This window comes from Lipotes vexillifer, unplaced genomic scaffold (assembly GCF_000442215.2).
Source record: "Lipotes vexillifer unplaced genomic scaffold, Lipotes_vexillifer_v1.1 scaffold1164, whole genome shotgun sequence".
Lineage (NCBI taxonomy): Eukaryota > Metazoa > Chordata > Mammalia > Artiodactyla > Lipotidae > Lipotes > Lipotes vexillifer.
The window spans coordinates 874,613-900,294 of record NW_006788578.1 but is presented as its reverse complement, the minus strand read 5'-3'; the positions used below and the strand labels follow the sequence as shown (position 1 = coordinate 900,294).

Genomic DNA, 25,682 nt, shown 5'->3' with positions numbered 1-25,682 from the left:
TTACAGACATCAAGGGGAAAAAGAGATTGTGGAGATTAATTTACTGGACTATCTTTGAGGATAAATATTTTTACCCCCAGAATATGTTGGGGGACAGGGGAGAGCAGGTTAATGTTGGCCACAATCTGTTTTAATTATATGAATTATATGTCATACTGGCTTATAAAAATAATCATATTACCAAGTCTTGAGACATGGGAGGAATGTCAAACTTTTTGGATCACAGTGAAACCAAACCTGGTTCATTTCCAACCATTAATGGCTAGTCACTTTTATAATTTAAAAATGTATTTTGGTTTAATTATTTCCTAAAAAAAAACTTTTGAGTTTGATAAGTCATAGGTAATAGGTAGCAATAGGTTTTTCATGATAATGTTTGATAGAAAGTTTCGCTCTTTCCATTCCATACAAAATTTTGATTCGTTCTTTTTAATGATAAAACTAATTGTTGCTATTGAGTACTAGATACAGAGAGATTTTGGTGGAGGCTAGTTAAGTTTTCTTTGCAAAATAGATTTTTAAAAATTCAGGCCTAAATTTTCTATATTGTCACCAGTCTTTTTCTAATCCTCACTGGGAATTTTCACATTTTTGAGAACTGTTTGAATGAGAATATACTATACTTCCTAACATTCGTATTTTACATCCTTCCCTAATCTATTAAGAATGTTATAACAATATTATCACAATGAAGTGGGAACTTCTGGCTTTTAGACTGTACCTAAGATCAGCAAGTCATAAAAAAAAGAACCACAGTGCTATTCCAACATGACGTCAGAAACTAATACATGAAAAATCATGATGACATAACATGGAGTTCATAAAGCAATGGAGAATTAGCCAATGCAGTTTTTAAAAGTGTAAATAACTGCCCTCATATACCTACTTACAGGAAGAACATCTAAAGCAAATTAAAAATTCTCTTCCAGGGACATGAACCAGCTCAGAATCAGCTGAAGAAATTAAAATACGAGCACAAACTATCCAAGGCCTGTGACTCCTCAGGTACCTCATGTCAGGAGATCAAACTGTCAAGTAAGGGCACATGTCAGCTCACAAAGGAATGCATTAGTTCCCTCCCTAGGTCAATGCAATGACTACACAAGTCTTGACTGTTAATTTCCTTTGGCTCTGCCACATGTTTGGTTACATGTTTTCAAATCCTGAAGAAAGGCTCACTATGAGATGCATCTTTTTACATCACACTGTGTGAAGTTAAAGGAGTGGCAGAAACGTGCACAAACCTGCAATCAATCAGTCCATGTTTAGGAAGCCTTCTGTGGGTTCAAGCATTTAACACAGACCTGGTTTTGTCTAATTTCTTCACTAACTTAATAAGAAAAAAAAAAAGAAGATTGCCTGAAAATTCTAAAGCGCTGGTGGAACCCTTCCAGGCTTTGTCCAGCAGAGAGACTGTCACCATCAAAAGGGCAGATAAAGGATAACAGAATATTACAATGGAATCAGTTTGTGACAGTTTGTGCTTTAAGAACACAGTGCCTGACAGCGTGGAGCACATCATAGATGCCCAATAAATATTTGTAGGTTTATTAAAAGTAATAACACGGTTTCTGAAGAACCAACCTCCATTTTGCAAAAAAGGCAAAACTGTATAAATGTCTTATACCTGACTGGATGGAGCAATGTGGAGCAATGAATGAGAGAATCGAAAAATTAAATACGAACTCTAATTTGATGGGAGAGAGAAAATTACTAAGAATTTTGCAAAAGAAAAATAAACATTGCCGCAGTAGCATTAGCACTTAACAGTGCGTCAAAGATGTAATGTTTCCACTGCAATATGAACTGGTTCCTAAACTTTTTAGGTACCAGAGTGTAATCACTCAAACAGGAAATGAACTCTATTCCACTTTGGGAAAGGTATGGTGATAGTTTTATCTGAAAATTATTAATGTATTTCTGGGAGACGGCCCTCTTATTCAGCATGCCTCAAAGTAATGCGGCATAAATATCAGGGGACCTCATTATATAACTTCAATACGGCATTGTCATGTGCAAGCGTATTCTCCCACCTCTGCGGTAGTTGCTTTCTAATATTTTAGGTTTCTGTTTTTAGCGTCGTGACACCCCTGTGATGACAAAGATGAGAGTGTGGAAGATCACAAAACTTACACAAAAAGGGAAGCTCTTCTATATTATATGAAAACCCCTTATAAAAGGCATTCATTGACCAAAAAATGCTTTATACATTCAGATTTTGCCCATCTCTCAACAGTGATGGTTTCCAAAGAAAAGACAGTAGTGAAGGCCACACACTTTTTTTGCATTAATTTGATACACTGAAAACCAGAACCTTTAAAGCATCTTGTAAATGGGAGAAATGGAACTGGACCTGGGTTTGGGGGGGGTGGGTGGGATGGGAGCGATCAAAATGAATACGTGACTTAGCTGTTGACGCAGACAGCAAGGGAGCTGGTAGAAAATGTTACAGCAGACCTGACCACTGTACAGAGGGTCTATCAAGAACACAGTACAGGTATCAAAAAAGTCCCCAAACAAAACTAAAAAACAAACTGCAACTTTGCCAACTTGTAAACAAGGAAAAGCATTTCACAGATTCAAAGTTCAAGGGAAGTAAACGTCTTTAAATTATTTTTGTCAGTTCAACCCTGATTTAAAAGTATGGCTAGCAAAAATAAGGAAGCCATGGCCATTGGCATCCTGAGCAAGAAGCTGTCTTCTGAGAAGCAGCACTTCCGAGCCTTTCTCTTCTCAAGATGCCACGTGAGGAGGAGACGTTCTCTCTTGAATTCCATCTCACTTTTCTCCTTTCCACACATCTGGAATATTCAACAATTGCTTTGTGTTCTGGTGTTTACAGTCCTGGCTGCTATAGATTTAGACGTGGGGAGACGGGAGGGGGGAAGGCAAATTCTCGGAGGATGCTACGGGCCACTTCGACATTATTCTGGGCTATCTCTAAGGCTCTCTTAACTTCTTCAAAGGCATAACCCTCTCCCATGAGTTTTGCAATTTTTGCATCGACATTTTCCAATGCTGCCTCAGGCCCGTGGGGTTTTCTGTGGTGAATTTCTGGTGCAGTCCTGCGGGGTCGTGGTTTAGGAGGTCTGGCTGGTGCTTGTGAACCATCTGCATAGATTTTTAAAGAGATATTTAAATAATGAGATAAAAATAAAGACATTATACATTAGTATGATCTTATTATTTTATATGAAAACAGTTTTTCATTGTTTCTACAAAAACCATTTTCCATTTTTATATACTATGGTTGGATAGGTTATATTGTCCCCATTTTGAACTTCAAGAAAACTAAGGTAGGGTGTGTTGGAAATTTAACTGAGAAATTAACACAACTTTTTTCCCCAATTCTACATATTGTTCTTTAAACCATATGAAATAAAAGATACAGAAGGAAAAAAACAAAAATAACTGAAAAATAAAAGCTTTCACTTTGGCAGTACAGCTCACCCTTCTCTACTATGGCGAAGGCACTTGCTTGGGAAGTTTCTACTAGAGGAAACTGTTACAAGCTCGTGGATACTCCTGGCAGAACATCCCCACCAGGTCCTACACCCCACCCATGTCAGAGCAAAACTCCTGAGAAATATGCTTTGTAGCATATTTTTCAAGTTAATAATGCTGTAAAGTGATACCTTGCTGATGCTAGGGGGGAAATAATGAAATAGTAGATGCTTTGAGTCTGCTATTAGTCAATAGGTTGGACAGAAGTAAACTCAGTGCTTTGCTGAAATACTTTATCCAGATTCCAATGTAGAACGCTTAGCCTGAGAAAAAGCAAAGCCAGCAGAAACATTAGTGGAGAACTCGGTTCCAGATCAGTCCCCTGATAATAGTTTCTCAAAGTTAAACCCAATGACACTGGTATCCATGAATGGAAAGTACTCTTATTAGGAGAAAAGAAAGTTAGTTAATAGACCACCATCCCATACAGATCACCAGGACATGGGCTAGTAACTTGAGGTGGCACTTTTATCATGGATTTCCATTTATCTGTATCTGGTTATCAAAAGCCTAGATTTTTAAAAAAGGTTAAAAGTTGTCAAATTTATTCCATGAAACATTTATGGGTTTAAGATACAGTAGATGCCAACAGTTATTTAATGTTTTTCTTCTTAGACCACTGACAGGTGCCAAATTCAAGGACAAAAATAAATGAAGAAGTGAGGCTAGAACCCTCTTGACTCCAGTCCTCATCCTGTCCCTCTTGGTCTCTGCTCCCTTGCCAACTTTCCTGATGGCCTATGGAAATATTATAAGCTGATACTTTCAATAATAATCAAATGTAAATTATAAAGAATTATCTGATACATTATTTCATATTTTTCTCATAAGTATATTTTTCTCTGAGAAAGGTAACTTATAAAAAAAAAAAATATCACCCTGTTTGCAATTCTAGCAATATCAATATAACATACACAAAACAAAGCCTCCAGGATGAAAATATTTAGTTCTACACAAAATTGGATGATAGTCTTATTTTTAATTGTTCCTTTCTTACAGAATGATATCCAGTTTGAAAAAAATATTATAGCTGTAGATAAAGCTTACTCTGGTCATACATAAGAACACACATTAGTTTCTGGTTCTTGCTAAAGTCTATACTGTTTTGTATATCTGTAACTAAATATCTCAAATTATTATGGTCTAGTAAATTGCATTTCTTACTGTTTTGAGGTTTCATTTATTTTTCTATTAAGTATTTCCATTATGTCATGCAGAAAGGGATAATAAATTATGCTTTCCTTCTAATTACTTCCAAAAACTATTAGAGATTCTAGCAAGCTTTCCTTTAATCAGTTACCACAGAAATTTTACATTGAAATATTGTCTGTTCTGACTTACTTTTAGGTGAGAAAAGTATCTAGAATTAAACACAAGTTTAAATTCCTTGTATTCTACTGGTAATTTTTGAAGAATTTTTCTAATATTGTTATTTTGTTTCTGTCTAAATACTGAGAAGGGCACATGAATATCAAGCATCTCTGAAAAGTACAGCTATGAATACTACTAAACTGGGAAAGATGCTATGGCAGCGAGAGACCTATCTAATAGTATAATTGGAAATTAAGTCTTAAGATTTAGAATTTCTAGATGTAATAAACATGCGTCTTTGATCTTGGTAGATGGCACGTGTCACCAGGAAACCCCCCAAGAAATCTATCCACTCTGTGAGGCTGCTATATTAATACTGGCCAAATGCAATGGAATTTGCAGATGATAAATTTTATTTGAGAAAGCTATTCTTTTCTTGAAAAAAAATAAGTACTAAACATAATTCAGGAAGGCTAAGTTAGGTTAAACCAAATGTTAGGGAAAACACACATACACACACACACACACAAAATGATTAAATCAAAACTATCTAGCTAGAGGAGTGAAGGTATCTCTGATCTATTTGAAATACCAACTAGAGGAAATGATTCAAACCATCTCTGGAAGGAATCACAATAGATTTTGAAGATATTTTCAGTAAAAAAAAGAAAAAACTTTGAAGCAAAGATTAATTTTTCCAAAAGATAGATTTTTTTTCCTTTTAAACACAAAACTCATATATCCCAACTCATTTAATCCTAGTCCTCACTGCCCTAACTCAAGATCTGTTTGTTTCCCCAAAACAGTGCTGACATCTCGTTGGAATCTTACAAATGCCCAGAGTTGAACTGTATCATGTATTAGAGCCCACAAATGGAAGTAACGTGGAAGCTTTGTTGCAACTTTTTGCCACTTGTTATATACATTTCTATTTATTGCTGAATACTTATTCAATTTGGAACGTTTTAATTTTTTGTTTGTTTTAATTGGATAGTGTAGCTCTGCACCAGGTCACTGACAGCTACAACTTTTCCAGATGAGGATGTCGGTGACGAGCACCGAGGTTGGTTAGATGCATCTCAGTTTGGCCACTAAGATTTTGAGTGACTTTGAGTTAAGCAGTTTACTTTCATAATTCTCACTCTCCAAATCTACTAAGTATTATTTGTAATGATAACCACTATACTACAGTGCTATAGAACAGCAGTTACTATGAATTAATAGGAATTCAAATGTGGAAGAGGACAAAAACCTGGAATTTGTAGTGAGTGCCTAGTTCTATATGAAACTTTTAAGCAAGATATTAACACGAAAGATCTGTTATAACCTGAACAACTAATAGTAAAAGCCATTAAAAAAAAAAAGGCAATTTTCATGCTGATCATTACAGCAAAGCACTTAAAGCCAATCCCTCTTTCTAGACACCTCTTCTTAAAACTCATGGACAGCCTTCACTGTCTGCACTTCTTTCTCTCTCACAATGTCTAAAAGAGGAGATACCAGGTCCTTATTCACTTTGTAATATGTAGATGATGCAAAGGAGTAATGAAACAGCAGATGAACCTCTCTCAGAGTTCTCACAAAGCTGCTATGTTGTAGTTTTGGAGTACACTGGAATGACTGAATTTTACCAGCACTGTGGGGATTTCTGTACCTGAATACATGTCATCCTTAGAAATGTGATTGGAAGGACATGTTTTATTCTGGTGCTGCTGTCCGTGCTCACGGTATTTTTGAACTCCTATGAGCAAGGGCAACAACATCCAGATAAGAAGTGCAAGGTGTGGAGCCACAGGCTATAAACAGTACATCTTCCTGGAGCACTAATTTTACTCAAGGATATGAGAGTTAATATTTTTAAATATGAAAATAAATGCAGATATACCAAGTAAAATGCAAAATTTCTATAAATTGTTGAAATAATACAGACTTCGAAGCAATTTCCTGCATGTGATTGTCCACTTTTAGTTAAATCCCTAGTCCCCATGTCATTCGGAGTTAGCTCTTTGGTGGGGAGAAAGATTTGAGAAGCAATAGTTTGACAGACAGCATACAATAATTTAAAGTGACGTTAAAAAAAATTTAATGATGTGGTAAGAAACTTATGATACTATGTTGTACTGTGGAGTATGATCTCCACTGTGTGAACATGTGTATGGACAGATCATTAGAAGGACTCCAAAATGGCAATAACGTTCCTTACTGATGACAGGGTTCTAAGTGACTTTTTTTTTTTTAATTCTACTTTATTCTCTAATGTGTATGTACTACTTTCATAATTTTAAAAAAAGCCTCAGATCCCATCTGTTGGTTTTATAGGTCTGAGATGTTCGAGAATCTAAGACAGAGATTGATTTTGCTGGTATAAAAAGTACAGAAAGTATGTAGTGGCTTCCTAAAGTCATGTGAAAAATGATCACAATCTAGGTTTTGAAATCTGTACTACAATTTTAGAATTCTTAGTACCCTCTTCTATCACTACTATTCCTTTGCTACTGTCTTCATTTGGTTTTATGATTGGCTATCTATCTCCAAACTCAGCTTAGCAATCACTGTTATATGAATGTGTGAGTTAAGTTTTTTTTTTTTTTTTTTTTTGCCATACTCAGGCCTCTCACTGTTGTGGCCCCTCCCGTAGCGGAGCACAGGCTCCGGATACATAGGCTCAGCGGCCATGGCTCACGGGCCCAGCCGCTCCACGGCATGTGGGATCTTCCCAGACCGGGGCACGAACCCGTGTCCCCTGCATCAGCAGGTGGACTCTCAACCAACCACTGCACCACCAGGGAAGCCCGTGAGTTAAGTTTTTAAACCTAATTTTTGGCCTGACTACTGGTGGGATTACAACATAAACTTGGCTAACAACAACATAAATGGGTGCACAGCCTACTGATTCAAATCCTATCAATCATTTACTAGCTGTGAGACCTTGGGTAAATTACTAAACTTTGTTGTGTCTCACTTACTTACTTACTTCTATAAATTGACATTAATAATACCTATTTCAGAGGGGTTGTGGGAAATAAAATTATGACTAGATCTGTATTGTAATAGTAAATTTACATTTATTTATATTTTATACATAATATTACATTGTATTATATAAACTACTCAACATTAATATACAATATATAAACAATTATATAAAATGTTTTGTATGTGCAACTATAAATATAATAATGTTAGGTATTAAATTCTCTGTTATCTATATTTAAAACTGTAATATTTTTTTAAAATCTGAGACATAATCTATATTTAGTAATTCAATGATGATACTTGGGATGGACATCAAGACTCTTAGACTACAGATATGTTCAAGTATAACAATATCTGAGAATTAAAAGAAAAAAATATTGGAAGAATCAATATTGTCAAAATGACCATACTACCCAAGGCAATCTACAGATTCAATGCAATCCCTATCAAATTACCAATGGCATTTTTCACAGAACTAGAAGAAAAAACTCTTAAAATTTGTTTGGAGACACAAAAGACCCCGAATAGCCAAAGCAATCTTGGGAAAGAAGAACAGAGCTGGAGGAATCAGGCTCCCTGACTTCAGACTATACTACAAAGCTACAGTAATCAAGACAGTACGGTACTGGCAGAAAAACAGAAATGCAGATCAATGGAACAGGATAGAAAGCCCAGAAGTAAACCTACACACATATGGTCACCTTATTTTTGACAAAGGAGGCAAGAATATACAATGGAGAAAAGACAGCCTCTTCGATAAGTGGTGCTGGGAAAACTGGATAGCTAAATGTAAAAGAATGAAATTAGAACACTCCCTAACACCATACACAAAAATAAACTCAAAATGGATTAGAGACCTAAATGTAAGGCTAGACACTATAAAACTCTTACAGTGTTCTGCCTATGTTTTCCTCTATGACATAAATCACAGCAAGATCCTTTTTGACCCACCTCCTAGAGAAATGGAAATAAAAACAAAAATAAACAAATGGGACCTAATGAAACTTAAAAGCTTTTGCACAGCAAAGAAAACCATAAACAAGATGAGAAGACAACCCACAGAATGGGAGAAAATACTTGCAAACAATGTAACTGACAAGGGATTAATCTACAAAATTTACAAAGAGCTCATGCAGCTCAATATCCAAAAAACAAACAACCCAATCAAAAAATGGGCAGAAGACCTAAATAAATAGACATTTCTCCAAAGAAAACATACAGATGCCAAGAGGCACATGAAAAGATGCTTAACATCACTAATCGTTAGAGAAATGCTAATCAAAACTACAATGAGCTATCACCTCACACCAGTCAGAATGGCCATCATGAAAAAGTCTACAAACAATAAATGCTGGAGAGAGTGTGGAGAAAAGGAAACCCTCCTACACTGTTGGTGGGAAGGTGAATGGTTACAGCCACTATGGAGAACAGTATGGAGGTTCCTTAAAAAGTTAAAAATAGTGCTACCATATGACCCTACAATCCCACTCCTGGGCATATATCCAGAGAAAAACATGATCCGAAAAGATATATGCACCCCAGTGTTCCTTGCAGCACTGTTAACAATAGCCAGACATGGGAGCAAACTACATGTCCATCGACAGAAGAATAAGATGTGGTACATATATATAATGGAATATTAGTCATAAGAAAAGAATGGAATAATGCCATTTGTAGCAACATGGATGGACTTGGAGATTATCATACTAACTGAAGTAAGTCAGAGAAAGACAAATATCATATATCACTTATATGTGGAATCTAAAAAAAATGATACAAATGAACTTGTTTATAAAACAGAAATAGACTCAGAGAGAAAAAACTTATGGTTACCAGAGGGGAAGGGTTGGGGGAGAGGGATAGATTGGGAGTTTGGGATTGACATGTACACTCTGCTATATTTAAAATAGATAATCAACAAGGACCTACTGTATAGCACAGGGAACTCTGCTCAATACTCTGTAATAACCTAAATGGGAAAAGAATTTGAAAAAGAATAGATACATGTATATGTATAACTGAATCACTTCACAGTACACCTGAAACTAACACAACATTGTTAATCAACTATACTCCAATATAAAATAAAAAGTAAAAAAAAATTTTTACTAGACCTGTATCTTATAGTAAATTTACATTTAAACTACTCAAAACATTAATATACAATATAGAAACTATTATATAAAATATTTTACATGTGCAACTATAAATATAATATATGTTATGTATTAAGTTATCTCTGTTATCTGTATTTAAAATACTTAGCATAACATTTGTCCCATAGTAAGTGCTTAACAAATTTTAAAAATGATTACTACATACAATCTGAGACATAATCTCTAAAATTATTTAGTAATTCATTGACTATACTTGGGATGGACATCAAGACTCTTAGACTACAGATTTTTTCAAGTATAACAATATCTGAGAAAAGAAAAAATATAAATTAACTTATCAAGGCATAAAAGAAATCTCATACACATCATCATTATGACTTTGCTACTCTCCTGTAAGTTGGAACAATTATTTCTGGAACTCATTTATGTAAACTTGAATTGCTTCCACTACAGATATACTATTTAATTTTAGAAGGACATGTTTTTATACTATTGAATTTTAGGACATGTTTTAATACACAGTTTTCACTAAATTACAAATAAAATATCTTCACATACACTAAGGTAGGTAATTATGATTGTAAGGGCCAAGGTTATGACATAACTTTTTTAATACATCCAGAAAATGGTTATAAAACAACTACATTAGTATTAGATTTGTAAGAAAACTGACCCCATGTTCAGTGGTTTTAAAACTGAAGCTGTATGTAAGGGAAAACATTTTAGGTAGTTGAACTATTGTAAAACTCTGTAATGCAGCAGTTTCCTTTGTTGAAACACAAAAACACAGTTTATCTTAAAACATCACTTATAACAATACACAATTCCCACTCTTATGTGAAATGAAGCCGTGATTTCCAGTTGAGGTCTTAATATAAAATTCATTCAACACCTGGACACTTTAAGCTAGTAAAGGAAAAGTAGTACTGAAATTAATTCCTTTTATGAGACCTCCTTTATTTTGTAGGTATACTTGGCAATAATATCTGTTACCAGTTATAAACACATTTAATACAAGTCATATTCTGAAATTCTAGTGTTATTTTTAAGTATTACCTTGAACATCCTTTTAAATACTAAGAATATAAAAAAAAAAATCTCAAGCGCTCAGCTGCACTTCATCAGCATGAGCACAAACACATCATCATTACGACTTTGTATTCTAATATAAGTTGGATTCCCTGGGTTTTTAAAGAATGGTATTCAAACTGTAGCACATTATATCTTACCCCAAGAGAAAAGCAAACTTAAAAATGTCTAAAAGCTCATGCATAGCTAGTATAGACATGAACCCTATGTGAAGAAATAAGCAGACTACTAGCAAAAACATTTGGCCCATATAAGATATATGTAAGTGTAACACAAGCCAGTAAAATCCACTTATTCTGATTATCATTAATGACATATTCATATCATTAAATATTGTTACATCTACAAACTTATGGGGGGAGGAATAAAACATTTGGAAGGCTCTTTGTATATGTAGACATACATTTACATGCACACATCCTTTTTAGAAAAAGGAAAATATTTTTAAATCAATTAAATTTTTTGAGTTAGAAATATTCTTTTCATAGAAAGCTTATATACAGAAGTCACCATCAATTATTTACATCACCATAAAAAATAGAAATGGAATTTATAAGATGCGGCAGTTATACCAGAATCCTCAACGATTGTCTTAAAAAGGCCTTCATATCAATAAAAACGTTACTGCAAAATAAGCACTATTAGTATCCCAAAGGCACACTGCATAGTCTTAAGTTTCTGATGGAAAGATCTAATCCAGAAGGCAAGCTGAGTCCCTCTCCTGGTGTGAAATAAACTAGTGGACAGCTTGGTAGCCCTGTGAAGCAGCATGTGAGCAAACATCTTGTTGGAAAAAAGTATCTTATTTTCTGTGGTTTGACTGTATTTGTAAAGAGAGTTCAGGGAGTAGGCTGAAATAGTTGATGTTACACCTAGCTGAGGCCCTCAGAGGTAATAATCAGGACTATTTTATCACTCAGGTAAAGCCAGTTTAGGCTTCTGGTAAATGCCTATTTGGGGATGTTTCAACAGGGTTTGTGACTTAAAGTTCTTCCTTGAAATTTCTAGTGTAATGCTAACTGGAATTCCTACCAGTTGAAATCATATATGTGAATGATGTTCCTCTGGGCTCAACAATACCTGCATGTTATGGTGCAAACTGTAAAGAAGCTGTGAAAATAGAGCATTTAGGCCACAACTCTTCTCATAACTTGAGTATATGTTTCTGTTAATCAAGAGCTGGTGGTACTGAATGCTATTTTAAATCAGTCATGGCACTCTTCTCAAAGTTGTATTTTAACATTATTTCCTTAAGGGATTTGCTTTCTTCTCCTATATATATTGTAAGATACTGTCTCTCCTTCTTCTTGACTTTCACATTTTTTCATCATTCTGGAAATCTACCCTTTCAAATGGAAATACAGTGTTTCAGTGGGTACCCATGGATATATCTGAAATATTGGAATGACTAGAAATAAATTGGTAAAAACAGCACAGACCAAAATTTGAAATGGTTAATAAAATTTTCTGTTTTTCTGAGTTATAGTCAAGTGTAAAAACTTAAAAACTGCAGAGGGATTTTTGCATCTCCCATGCATGTCATCAAGTATAGAACTACTGTGCTGATAATTCTCAAAGCAGCTAAATAATTTATCTTGATTCGGAAGTTACAGAATGGACAGCTCTCACTATTAACAAATCCGTGAACTGAGGTTTGAGCTTAAAAGCAAACCAAATCCAGCAATACATAAAAAGGATCATACACCATGATCGAGTGGGATTTATCCCAGGGTTGCAAGGATTTTTCAATATCCATAAATCAATCAATGTGATACACCATATTAAACCGAAGACTAAAAAACCATATGATCATATTAATAGATGAAAAAAAGCTTTTGATAAAATTCAACATCATTTATGATAAAAACTATCCAGAAAGTGGGCATATAGGGAACATAACCTAAACACAATAAAGACCATATAGGGCAAACCCACAACTAACATCATACTCAATGATGAAAAGTTGAAAGCATTCTCTCTAAGACCAGGAACAAGACAAGGCTGCCACTCTCACCACTTTTATTCAACATAGTTTTGGAAGTCCTAGCCATGGCAATCAGAGAAGAAAAAAATAAAAAGAATCGAGATCGGAAAGGAAGAAGTAAAACTGTCACTGTTTGCAGACCACTTGCTACTATACACAGAAAATCCTAAAGATGCCACCAGCAAACTACTAGAGCTCATCAATGATTTCTGTAAAGTTGCAGGATACAGAATTAATATACAGACATCTGTCTCATTTCTATACATTAACAATGAAATATCAGAGAAATTAAGGAAACAATCCCATTTACCATCACATCAAAAAGAATACAATACCTAGGAATATACCTACCTAAGGAGGCAAAAGACCTGTACTCTGAAAATTACAAGACACTGATGAAGGAAACTGAAGATGACACTAACAAATGGAAACCATGTTCTTGGATTGGAAGAATCAATACTGTTAAAATGACCACACTACCCAAGGCAATCTACAGATTCAATGCAAGACCTATCAAATTACCAATGGCATTTTTCAGAGAACAAATAATTTTAAAATTTGTATTGAAACACAAAAGATCTTGAACAGTCGAAACAGAGAAAGAAGAATGGAGCTGGAGGAATCATGCTCCCTGACTTCAGACTGTACTACAAAGCTACAGTAATCAAAATAGTATGGTACTGGCACAAAAATAGACACATACATCAATGAACAAGATAGAAAGCCCAGAAATAAACCCACACACTTATGGTCAATTAATATATTGCGTTGGCCAAAAAGTTCATTCAGATTTTTCTGTAAATGTTATGGAAAAACCTGAACAAACTTTTTGGCCAACCCAATATAACAAAGGAGGCAAGAATATAGGATGGAGAAAAGACAGTCTCTTCAATAAGTGGCACTGGGAAACTGGACAGCTATATGTAAAAGAATGAAATTAGAACATTCTCTAACACCATATACAAAAATAAACTCAATGGATTTAAAAACGTAAATGTTTTTAAAACATTTTTTTTTTTTTTCTTGCGTTATGCGGGCCTCTCACTGTTGTGGCCTCTCCCATTTGCGGAGCACAGGCTCCGGACGCGCAGGCCCAGCGGCCATGGCTCACGGGCCCAGCCGCTCCGCGGCACGTGGGATCCTCCCGAAACGGGGCACGAACCCGCGTCTCCTGCATCGGCAGGCGGACTCTCAAGCACTGCGCCACCAGGGAAGCCCTAAAACATTTTAAATTATAAAATGTTTTATAATGTTTTAAAACATAAAAAATGTTTTAAAACGTAAATGGAAGATCAGATACTGTAAAACTCCTAGAGGAAAACCTAGGCAGAACGCTCTTTGACATAAACCACAGCAATATTTTTTGGATCCATCTCCTAGTGTAATGGACATAAGAGCAAAAAACCAAATGGGACCTAATTCCTGTGTTTTCTTTCTTTTTTTTTTTTTTTTGGCTGCACCACATGGCATGTGGAACTTCCCCAACCAGGGATCGAACCATGCCCCCTGCAGTGGAAGCAGAGTCTAAATCACTGGACCGCCAGGGAAGTCCAAGTGGGACCTAATTAAACTTAAAAGATTCTGCACAGCACAGGAAATTATAAACAAAACAAAAAGACAGGGCTTCCCTGGTGGCACAGTGGTTGGGAGTCTGCCTGCCGGCGCGGGGGGCGCGGGTTCGTGCCCCGGTCTGGGAGGATCCCACATGCCACGGAACTGCTGGGCCCGTGGGCCATGGCCGCTGGGCCTGCGCGTCCAGAGCCTGTGCTCCGCGGCGGGAGAGGCCACAGCGGTGAGATAAAAAAAAAAAAAAAAAGACAACCTACAGAAGGGGAGAAAATCTTTGCAAATGATGTGACCAAAAAGGGATTAACTTCCAAAATATACAAAAAACTCATACAGCTCAATAAAAAAAAAAAAAAAACCCAATCAAAAAATGGGCAGAAGACCTAAATAGACATTTCTCCAAAGATGACACACAAATGGCCAAGAGGCACATAGGAAAGATGCTCAACACTGCTAATTATTAGAGAAATATAAATGAAAACTACAATGTGGTATCACCTCACACCAGTCAGAATGGCCATCACCAAAATGTCTACAAATAATAAATGCTGGAGACAGTGTGGAGAAAAGGGGACCCTCCTACACTGTTGGTGGGAATGTAAATTGGTGCAGTCATTATGGAGAACAGTAGGAAGGTTCCTTAAAAAACTAAAAACTGAGTTACCATATGATCCAGCAATCCCATTCCTGGGCATGTAACTGGAAAAGACAAACTAATTCAAACAGACAGATGCACCTCAGTGTTCATAGCGGCACTGTTTACAACAGCCAAGACGTGGAAGCAACCTAGGTGTTCATCGACAGAAGAATGGATAAAGAAGATGTGGAGGACGAGGGGAAGATGGCGGAAGAGTAAGACGCGGAGATCACCTTCCTCCCCACAGATACACCACAAATACATCTACATGTGGAACAACTCCTACAGAACACCTACTGAATGCTGGCAGAAGACCTCAGACCTCCCAAAAGGCAAGAAACTCCCCACGTACATGGGTAGGGCAAAAGAAAAAAGAAAAAAAAGAGAGAAAAGAATAGGGACGGGACTTGCATCAGTGGGAGGGAGCTGTGAAGGAGGAAAGGTCTCCACACACTAGGAAGCCCCTTCGCGGGCAGAGATTGCGGGAGGCGGAGCGGGGAGCTTCGGAGCCGCGGAGGGGAGCGCAGCAACAGGGGTGCGGAGGGCAAAGCGGGGAGATTCCCGCACAGAGGATCGGTGCCGACCGGCACTCACCAGCCCAAGAGGCGTGTCTGCTCACCCGCCAGGGCGGGCGGGGCTGCGAGCTGAGTGCCGAAGAGGCAAGAGACTTTTTCTTCCCTGTTTCCTGGTGCGCGAGGCGAGGGGATTAAGAGCGCTGCTTAAAGGAGCTCCAGAGACGGGCGCGAGCCGCGGCTAAAAGCGCGGACCCCAGAGACAGGCAGGAGACACTAAGGCTACTGCTGCCGCCACCAAGGGGCCTGTGTGCGAGCACAGGTCACTATCCACACGTCCCTTCCGGGGAGCCTGTGCAGCCCGCCACTGCCAGGGTCCCGGGATCCAGGGACAACTTCCGCAGAAGAACGCACGGCGCGCCTCAGGCTGGTGCAACATCACGCCGGCCTCTGCCGCCGCAGGCTCGCCCCGCACTCCGTGTCCCTCCCTCCCCTCGGCCTGAGTGAGCCAGAGCCCCCGAATCAGCGGCTCCTTTAACCCCGTCCTGTCTGAGCGAAAAACAGACGCCCTCCGGTGACCTACACGCAAAGGCGGGGCCAAATCCAAAGCTGAGCCCCTGGGAGCTGTGAGAACAAAGAAGAGAAAGGGAAATCTCTCCCAGCAGCCTCAGAAGCAGTGGATTAAAGCTCCACTATCAACTTGATGTACCCTGCATCTGTGGAATACATGAATAGACAACGAATCATCCCAAATTGAGGACCATGTGGATGAAAGGCTCTTGGTGCTGCAGCCAGGAGTCAGTGCTGTGCCTCTGAGGTGGGAGTGCCAACTTCAGGACACTGGTCAACAAGAGACTTCCCAGCTCCACATAATATCAAACAGCGAAAATCTCCCAGAGATCTCCATCTCAACGCCAGCACCCAGCTTCACTCAACGACCAACAAGCTACAGTGCGGGACACCCTATGCCAAACAACTAGCAAAACAGGAACACAACCCCACCCATTAGAAGAGAGGCTGCCTAAAATCATAATAAGTCCACAGACACCCCAAAACACACCACCAGACGTGGACCTGCCCACCAGAGAGACAAGATCCAGCCTCATACACCAGAACACAGGCACTAGTCCCCCCCACCAGGAAGCCTACACCACCCACTGAACCAACCTTAGCCACTGGAGACAGACATCAAAAACAACCGGAACTATGAACCTGCAGCCCGTGAAAAGGTGAACCCAAACACAGTAAGATAAGCAAAATGAGAAGACAGAAAAACACACAGCAGATGAAGGAGCAAGATAAAAATGCACCAGACCTAACAAATGAAGAGGAAATAGGCAGTCTACCTGAAAAAGAATTCAGAATAATGATAGTAAACATGATCCAAAATCTTGGAACTAGAGTAGACAAAATGCAGGAAACAGTTAACAAGGACCTAGAAGAAATAAAGATGAAACAGACAATGATGAACAACACAATAAATGAAATGAAAAATACTCTAGATGGGATCAATAGCAGAATAAATGAGGCAGAAGAACGGATAAGTGACCTGGAAGATAAAATAGTGGAAATAACTACTGCAGAGCAGAATAAAGAAAAAAGAATGAAAAGAACTGAGGACAGTCTCAGAGACCTCTGGGACAACATTAAACGCACCAACATTCGAATTATAGGGGTTCCAGAAGAAGAAGAGAAAAAGAAAGGGACTGAGAAAATATTTGAAGAGATTATAGTTGAAAACTTCCCTAATATGGGAAAAGAAATAGTCAATCAAGTCCAGGAAGCACATAGAGTCCCATACAGGATAAATCCAAGAAGAAACATGCCAAGACACATATTAATCAAACTATCAGAAATTAAATACAAAGAAAAAATATTAAAAGCAGCAAGGGAAAAACAACAAATAACACACAAGGGAATCCCCATAAGGTTAACAGCTGATCTTTCAGCAGAAACTCTGCAAGCCAGAAGGGAGTGGCAGGACACATTTAAAGTGATGAAGGAGAAAAACCTGCAACCAAGATTACTCTACCCAGCAAGGATCTCATTCAGATTTGATGGAGAAATTAAAACCTTTACAGACAAGCAAAAGCTGAGAGAGTTCAGCACCACCAAACCACCTTTACAACAAATGCTAAAGGAACTTCTCTAGGCAATAAACACAAGAGAAGGAAAAGACCTACAATAACGAACCCAAAACAATTTAGAAAATGGGAATAAGAACATACATATCGATAATTACCTTAAATGTAAATGGACTAAATGCTCCCACCAAAAGACACAGATTGGCTGACTGGATACAAAAACAAACCTGTATATGTGCTGTCTACAAGAGACCCACTTCAGACCTAGAGACACATACAGACTGAAAGTAAGGGGATGGAAAAAGATATTCCGTGCAAATGGAAACCAAAAGAAAGCTGGAGTAGCAATTCTCATATCAGACAAAATACACTTTAAAATAAAGACTATTATAAAAGACAAAAGAAGGACACTACATAATGATTAAGGGATCGATCCAAGAAGAAGATATAACAATTGTAAATATTTATGCACCCAACATAGGAGCACCTCAATACATAAGGCAAATACTAACAGCCATAAAAGGGCAAATCGACAGTAACACATTCATAGTGGGGGACTTCAACACCCCACTTTCACCAATGGACAGATCATCCAAAATGAAAATAAATAAGGAAACACAAGCTTTAAATGATACATTAAACAGGATGGACTTAATTGATATTTATAGGACACTCCATCCCAAAACAACAGAATACACATTTTTCTCAAGTGCTCATGGAACATTCTCCAGGATAGATCATATCTTGGGTCACAAATCAAGCCTTGGTAAATTTAAGAAAATTGAAATTGTATCAAGTATCTTTTCTGACCACAACGCTATGAGACTAGATATCAATTACAGGAAAAGATCTGTAAAAAATACAAACACATGGAGGCTAAACAATACACTACTTAATAACGAAGTGATCACTGAAGAAATCAAAGAGGAAATAAAAAAAATACGTAGAAACAAATGACAATGGAGACACGACGACCCAAAACCTATGCGATGCAGCAAAAGCAGTTCTAAGAGGGTAGTTTATAGCAATACAAGCCCACCTTAAGAAACAGGAAACATCTCGAATAAACAACCTAACCTTGCACCTCAAGCAATTAGAGAAAGAAGAAAAAAAAAAACCCAAATTAGCAGAAGGAAAGAAATCATAAAAAGCAGAAGAAAATGATAGCAAAGATTAATAAAACTAAAACCTGGTTCTTTGAGAAGATAAACAAAATTGATAAACCATTAGCCAGACTCATCAAGAAAAAAAGGGAGAAGACTCAAATCAATAGAATCAGAAATGAAAAAGAAGAAGTAACAACAGACACTGCAGAAATACAAAGGATCATGATAGATTACTACAAGCAACTCTGTGCCAATAAAATGGACAATCTGGAAGAAAAGGACAAATTCTTAGAAATGCACAACCTGCCAAGACTGAATCAGGAAGAAATAGAAAATATGAACAGACCAATCACAAGCACTGAAATGGAAACTGTGATTAAAAATCTTCCAACAAACAAAAGCCCAGGACCAGATGGCTTCACAGGCGAAATCTATCAAACATTTAGAGAAGAGCTAACACCTATCCTCAAACTCTTCCAAAATATAGCAGAGGGAGGAACACTCCCAAACTCATTCTAGGAGGCCACCATCACCTTGATACCAAAACCAGACAAGGATGTCACAAAGAAAGAAAACTACAGGCCAATATCACTGATGAACATAGATGCAAAAATCCTCAACAAAATACTAGCAAACAGACTGCAACAGCACATTAAACGGATCATACACCATGATCAAGTGGGGTTCATTCCAGGAATGCAAGGATTCTTCAATATATGCAAATCAATCAACGTGATACACCATATTAACAAACTGAAGGAGAAAAACCATATGATCATCTCAATAGATGCAGAGAAAGCTTTCGACAAAATTCAACACCCATTTATGATAAAAACCCTGCAGAAAGTAGGCATCAAGGGAACTTTCCTCAACATAATAGAGGCCATATATGACAAACCCACAGCCAACATCATCCTCAATGGTGAAGAACTGAAAGCATTTCCACTAAGATCAGGAACAAGACAAGGTTGCCCACTCTCACCACTTATACCACATAGTTTTGGAAGTTTTAGCCACAGCAAGCAGAGAAGAAAAGGAAATAAAAGGAGTCCAAATCAGAAAAGAAGAAGTAAAGCTGTCACTGTTTGCAGATGACATGATAATATATACATAGAGAATCCTAAAGATGCTACCAGAAAACTACTAGAGCTAATCAATGAATTTGGTAAAGTAGCAGGATACAAAATTAATGCACAGAAATCTCTGGCATTCCTATATACTAATGATGAAAAATCTGAAAGTGAAATCAAGAAAACACTCCCATTTACCATTGCAACAAAAAGAATAAAATATCTAGGAATAAACCTACCTAAGGAGACAAAAGACCTGTATGCAGAAAATTATAAGACACTGATGAAAGAAATTAAAGATGATACAAACAGATGGAGAGATATACCATGTTCTTGGATTGGAAGAATCAACATTGTGAAAATGACTCTACTACCCAAAGCAATCTATAGATTCAATGCAATCCCTATCAAACTACCACTGGCATTTTTCACAGAACTAGAACAAAAAATTTCACAATTTGTATGGAAACACAAAAGACCCCGAATAGCCAAAGCAATCTTGAGAACAAAAAATGGAGCTGGAGGAATCAGGCTGCCTGACTTCAGACTATACTACAAAGCTACAGTAATCAAGACAGTATGGTACTGGCACAAAAACAGAAAGATAGATCAATGGAATAGGATAGAAAGCCCAGAGATAAACCCATGCACATATGGTCACCTTATCTTTGATAAAGGTGGCAGGAATATACAGTGGAGAAAGGACAGCCTCTTCAATAAGTGGTGCTGGGAAAACTGGACAGGTACATGTAAAAGTATGAGATTAGATCACTCCCTAACACCATACACAAAAATAAGCTCAAAATGGATTAAAGACCTAAATGTAAGGCCAGAAACTATCAAACTCTTAGAGGAAAACATAGGCAGAACACTCTATGACATAAATCACAGCAAGATCCTTCTTGACCCATCTCCTAGAGTAATGGAGATAAAAACAAAAATAAACAAATGGGACCTAATGAAACTTCAAAGCTTTTGCACAGCAAAGGAAACCATAAACAAGACCAAAAGACAGCCCTCAGAATGGGAGAAAATATTTGCAAATGAATCAACTGACAAAGGATTAATCTCTAAAATTTACAGGCAGCTCATGCAGCTCAATAACAAAAAAATAAACAACCCAATCCAAAAATGGGCAGAAGACCTAAATAGACATTTCTCCAAAGAAGATATACAGACTGCCAACAAACACATGAAAGAATGCTCAACATCATTAATCATTAGAGAAATGCAAATCAAAACTACAATGAGATATCATCTCACACCAGTCAGAATGGCCATCATCAAAAAATCTAGAAACAATAAATGCTGGAGAGGGTGTGGAGAAAAGGGAACACTCTTGCACTGCTGGTGGGAATGTGAATTGGTTCAGCCACTATGGAGAACAGTATGGAGGTTCCTTAAAAAACTACAAATAGAACTACCATATGACCCAGCAATCCCACTACTAGGTATATACCCTGAGGAAACCAGAATTCAGAAAGAGTCATGTACCAAAATGTTCATTGCAGCTCTATTTACAATAGCCCGGAGATGGAAACAACCTAAGTGCCCGTCGTCGGATGAATGGATAAAGAAGATGTGGCACATATATACAATGGAATATTACTCAGCCATAAAAAGAAATGAAATTGAGCTGTTTGTAATGAGGTGGATAGACCTAGAGTCTGTCATACAGAGTGAAGTAAGTCAGAAAGAGAAAGACAAATACCGTATGCTAACACATATATATGGAATTAAAAAAAAAATGTCATGAAGAACCTAGGAGCAAGACAGGAGTAAAGACACAGACCTACTAGATAATGGACTTGAGGACATGAGGAGGAGGTAGGGTTAGGTGTGACAAAGTGGGAGAGTGGCATGGACATATATACGCTACCAAATGTAAAATAGATAGCTAGTGGGAAGCAGCTGCATAGCACAGGGAGATCAGCTTGGTGGTTTGTGACCACCTAGAGGGGTGGGATAGGGAGTGTAGGAAGGAGGGAGACGCAAGAGGGAAGAGATATGGGAACATATGTATAACTGATTCACTTTGTTATAAAGCATAAACTAACACACCATTGTAAAGCAATTATATCCCAATAAAGAAGATGTGATATATATGCAGAATGGAATATTACTCAGCCATAAAAACAAATGAAACAATGCCATTTGCAGCAACATGGATGGACCTAGTGATTATCATACTAAGTGAAGTAAATCAAAGACAAGTATCATATGCTATCACTTATATGTGGACTCTAAAATAATGATACAAAGTTATTTACAAAACAAAAACAGACTCACAGACATAGAAAACAAACTTATAGTTACCAAAGGGGAAAGGAGCAGGGAGGGATAAATTAGGAGTTTGGGATTAGCAGATACACACTACTATACATAAAATAGATAAACAACAAGGACCTACTGTATAGCACAGGGAACTATATTCAATATCTTGTAATAACCTATAATGGAAAAGAATCTGAAGACGAATATACATATATATATTCAGTTATATATATATATATATATATACATATATACACTCAGTTATATAACAATCACTTGGCTGTACCACTGAAACTAAAACAGCATTGTAAATCAACTATACTTCAAAAAAAGTCAAAATACAGTTAATGAAAAAAATACTGATATAGGACAAAAATCTACATAGGAAAAACTTCTGATGTTCATAATTATGAGACAAATATATTTTTTCAGTTGTTCAAAATGTGTGTATGTTCACCATAACACAGATATTGGTGACTCTTCCCTCCTCCCTTCTATCCATCCGCTCATCCAAGGAACATGTGCTAGGCCCTCTTCTAGACACCTGGGGATAAAGCAGTGAACCAAACCACGTGTGTATATTCAAAGCAATACTCTAGCAGATGAGATAGACAAGCAAATAAATGAATGAATGGTGCTATGAAGAAACATAAAGCAAAAGAAGGGGATAGAAAGTGACTGTGTAAAGTAGGGGGAGCTATTTTAGATATGGTGGTCGAGGAAGACCTCCCAAAGAAGCAAAGCAGCAACATTCCATTAATAATGGTTATGAGTACGACTTGTATTTACTAAAATGGTACAAGCTTCTACTTAATGACTGGCAGTAGAACACTGCATGATAGCCCTAAATAAGCTATGAAAATGAATAGTTTGGTGCTAATACTAATTCTAAAGAGATTTCTTCCTTTAATGGAGAAATAAGAGAATGCAGCAGTTCGGTATATAAAGACTTCAATCCCATTTCTCATATCTATCATAAGGGAAAACAAAAGTTAGAGAATGAACAGATTTTGAGTCACAGAACATGCTTTACTGACATATCAAAGTTAATATTAAGGCTTAATGTTTTCTTTTCCGTGAGACAATTTTGTAGGCATTCTTCTCATAATACATGCTTTATAAGCAAATGCAAAGGTGATAAAAATACTTTCTTAGGCTGGCGGTGCTCAATTATACACTGAATAAAAAGGTGCTCCAAAAAGCACTGTACAAACATAAGGTATTATTATTACTATTATTAGCCAACTCACCTGAAGATGAAGGAAGCTGATCATAGTCCTGTGAAGTTCTGCTGGATTTGACATTTTCTCCTGGTAGTCTCCTAGCAGGAGGCAAAGGAACCTGGCCACTTGCTGGATCAAAGAAGGGATCTTAAAAATAAAGATAATTTTCAGACTAAAACTATTATCTCTGCTAACTGGCTAAAGAAAAAAATTAGAAATTCTCTATAAAGATCAATTTTTGAAAATAAAACATTTCATGACTGATAGTAACCACTTTCTAATTTGCATATTTTCTAATTTATTCATCACTTGCTCAAATATGCTTTTCCCATTTATTCCTAATTAATACACACTACTAACTTTGTAGTTTTCAGATCTCTTACTTGATGGTAAAATTGTTGATGGTAAAAACTGCTTCTAATTTTAATTTTCTGTCCCAGTCTGTCCTATACAATGAACAGAAACTGTTGTCAAACAAAAAAATGGGTTTTGAATTTTGCCTGTAAGAATATTATATCAGTTAATCTGTCTAAGCATTAGGCAGACATAATCTGTAAAATGGACCTGACATTTGGGATTTGTGAGGATTAAGTGAATTCATGTCTATGAAATCTCCTGTACATATTATGTGCCTTTTAAAATACTACATTGGGCATCCTATGCAAAAAATTGTTAGTTGGCTCACTGAACAATAAATTCAATTATTAAAAATTATGCTATTATTAACATTAAGGTTTGTACAAGTAGTAAAATGTGGTTTTTTTCTTTTACCACCTTGACAAGAGAGGGGGAATCTGAAATAGTGAAAAATATGAATTGCAGACAAATTAAAAATTATTGTACTTCTTAATTATATTTATTAAAAATAGAATAATGGCAGAAGCTAATGGCAGAGCTAATGGCAGAAAAAGATTGTATCAGTGCTACTATATTAAATCATTATTAGGACCATAAACCTACCTGGTTTAAAATCATTAGTATATGAGTTTAAATCCATAGAACTGATTCATTTTCTGAGTAGATGAACATTACCTCTGCAACCTTTGGTTCACTAATAATTTATCATCTGCCACCACTGCCATCTCGGGCTCCTCTGTTTTCCTCTCTCTCAACACTTTCTTTATGTCTGCCAGCATCTCCAAAGGTACTGTAAATTCTTTTCAGGGCAGGGACCTTATCTTACTCAATTGTGTTTGAATTATATCTCCTAACAGAAACACAGTACCAAGCATACGGCTTGGTAAATAGCCTGCACTTCACAAATATTTACCTTTAACTACCCAAATTAACTCATATTCAGATTTTTCATAAATTCAAATTCTGTGAAATTTGTATTGCTAACATAAGGCTAAAATTATAACTATTAAAGAAGACCTGATATATATTTCATTGTTTTAACTTCCATTTGAGTTTGATATTAAAAATATTTAACAATTTGATTATTTGAGAAGGAAATACATACCTATTTATATTAATTTTGACTAGTTGAAGTCATTATTTCCTTCCCCCTATTTGCGTACAATAATTATCTCCAGCTTTACTGGAGACTTTTTATTTTTTAACCTAAACAAGGCTACTTAATTTGCTTTCATTAATTTTGAGATTAAAATAAGTCTTAGATTCTGAGTTTTCAATAATTGAAAAGTCAATGGTTCAGCCTCATTAATTTTGTTGAAACATTTTAGGAAGGAATAAGAAGGTAAATCAAATTCCGTGCAACAAATATTAGTCTTTTGATTTGGAAGGCTAACCAAAGGAAACAAATGTGGTGATTTCTGCATAAATTTAGAAATTTCCCAAAGATTTACAGCTAAATTTTCAATACCATTTACTTTCAATTCTTGTTCACTCTAAAACGTCACTGATATAATATTAGGTCAGAGAAAAGACTGTCTTTTATAATTACACTTTTTTATTTCCTTAGGGGTAAATTTATAGGTTTGTTAGATATACTTATGCTATTTCTAATCATCTATTTATTTAAGACTAAACATTAGATTCTGGATACACTGAGTCATAAATAGAGTACAAAATATACAGTAGTATGATATTGCTCCATTAATCTGTTGCACCTAAAAGGTCACTAGGTACGCTAAAAATATTACCAAAAATAGCATGAAATACTTAGTTCAGTTCTGAACCACTACAATGCTTCATGCTAAGTTTGGCTACTGGTCAGGTATAGGGTAAACTGGGCTTCTGTAGCAAGGTATAAAGTTAAGCATTCCT

At 36.7% G+C, this 25,682-nt stretch overlaps 1 protein-coding gene across 1 annotated transcript in view; it reads right to left on the bottom strand.

Annotated features, from left to right (window-relative positions):
- Nucleotides 1-2,284: 2,284 nt before the first annotated feature.
- The window catches only part of CBLB (Cbl proto-oncogene B), a 213,974-nt gene continuing 190,576 nt past the window's right edge, over nt 2,285-25,682 (bottom strand). Inside the window, exons 18-19 of the mRNA XM_007461677.1 lie at nt 23,481-23,600; nt 2,285-3,111 (exon numbers count right to left, since the gene is read on the bottom strand). Coding sequence (XP_007461739.1) covers nt 2,852-3,111; nt 23,481-23,600 — 380 coding nt within the window. The 3' untranslated portion in view covers nt 2,285-2,851. The remainder of the gene's footprint in view (nt 3,112-23,480; nt 23,601-25,682) is intronic.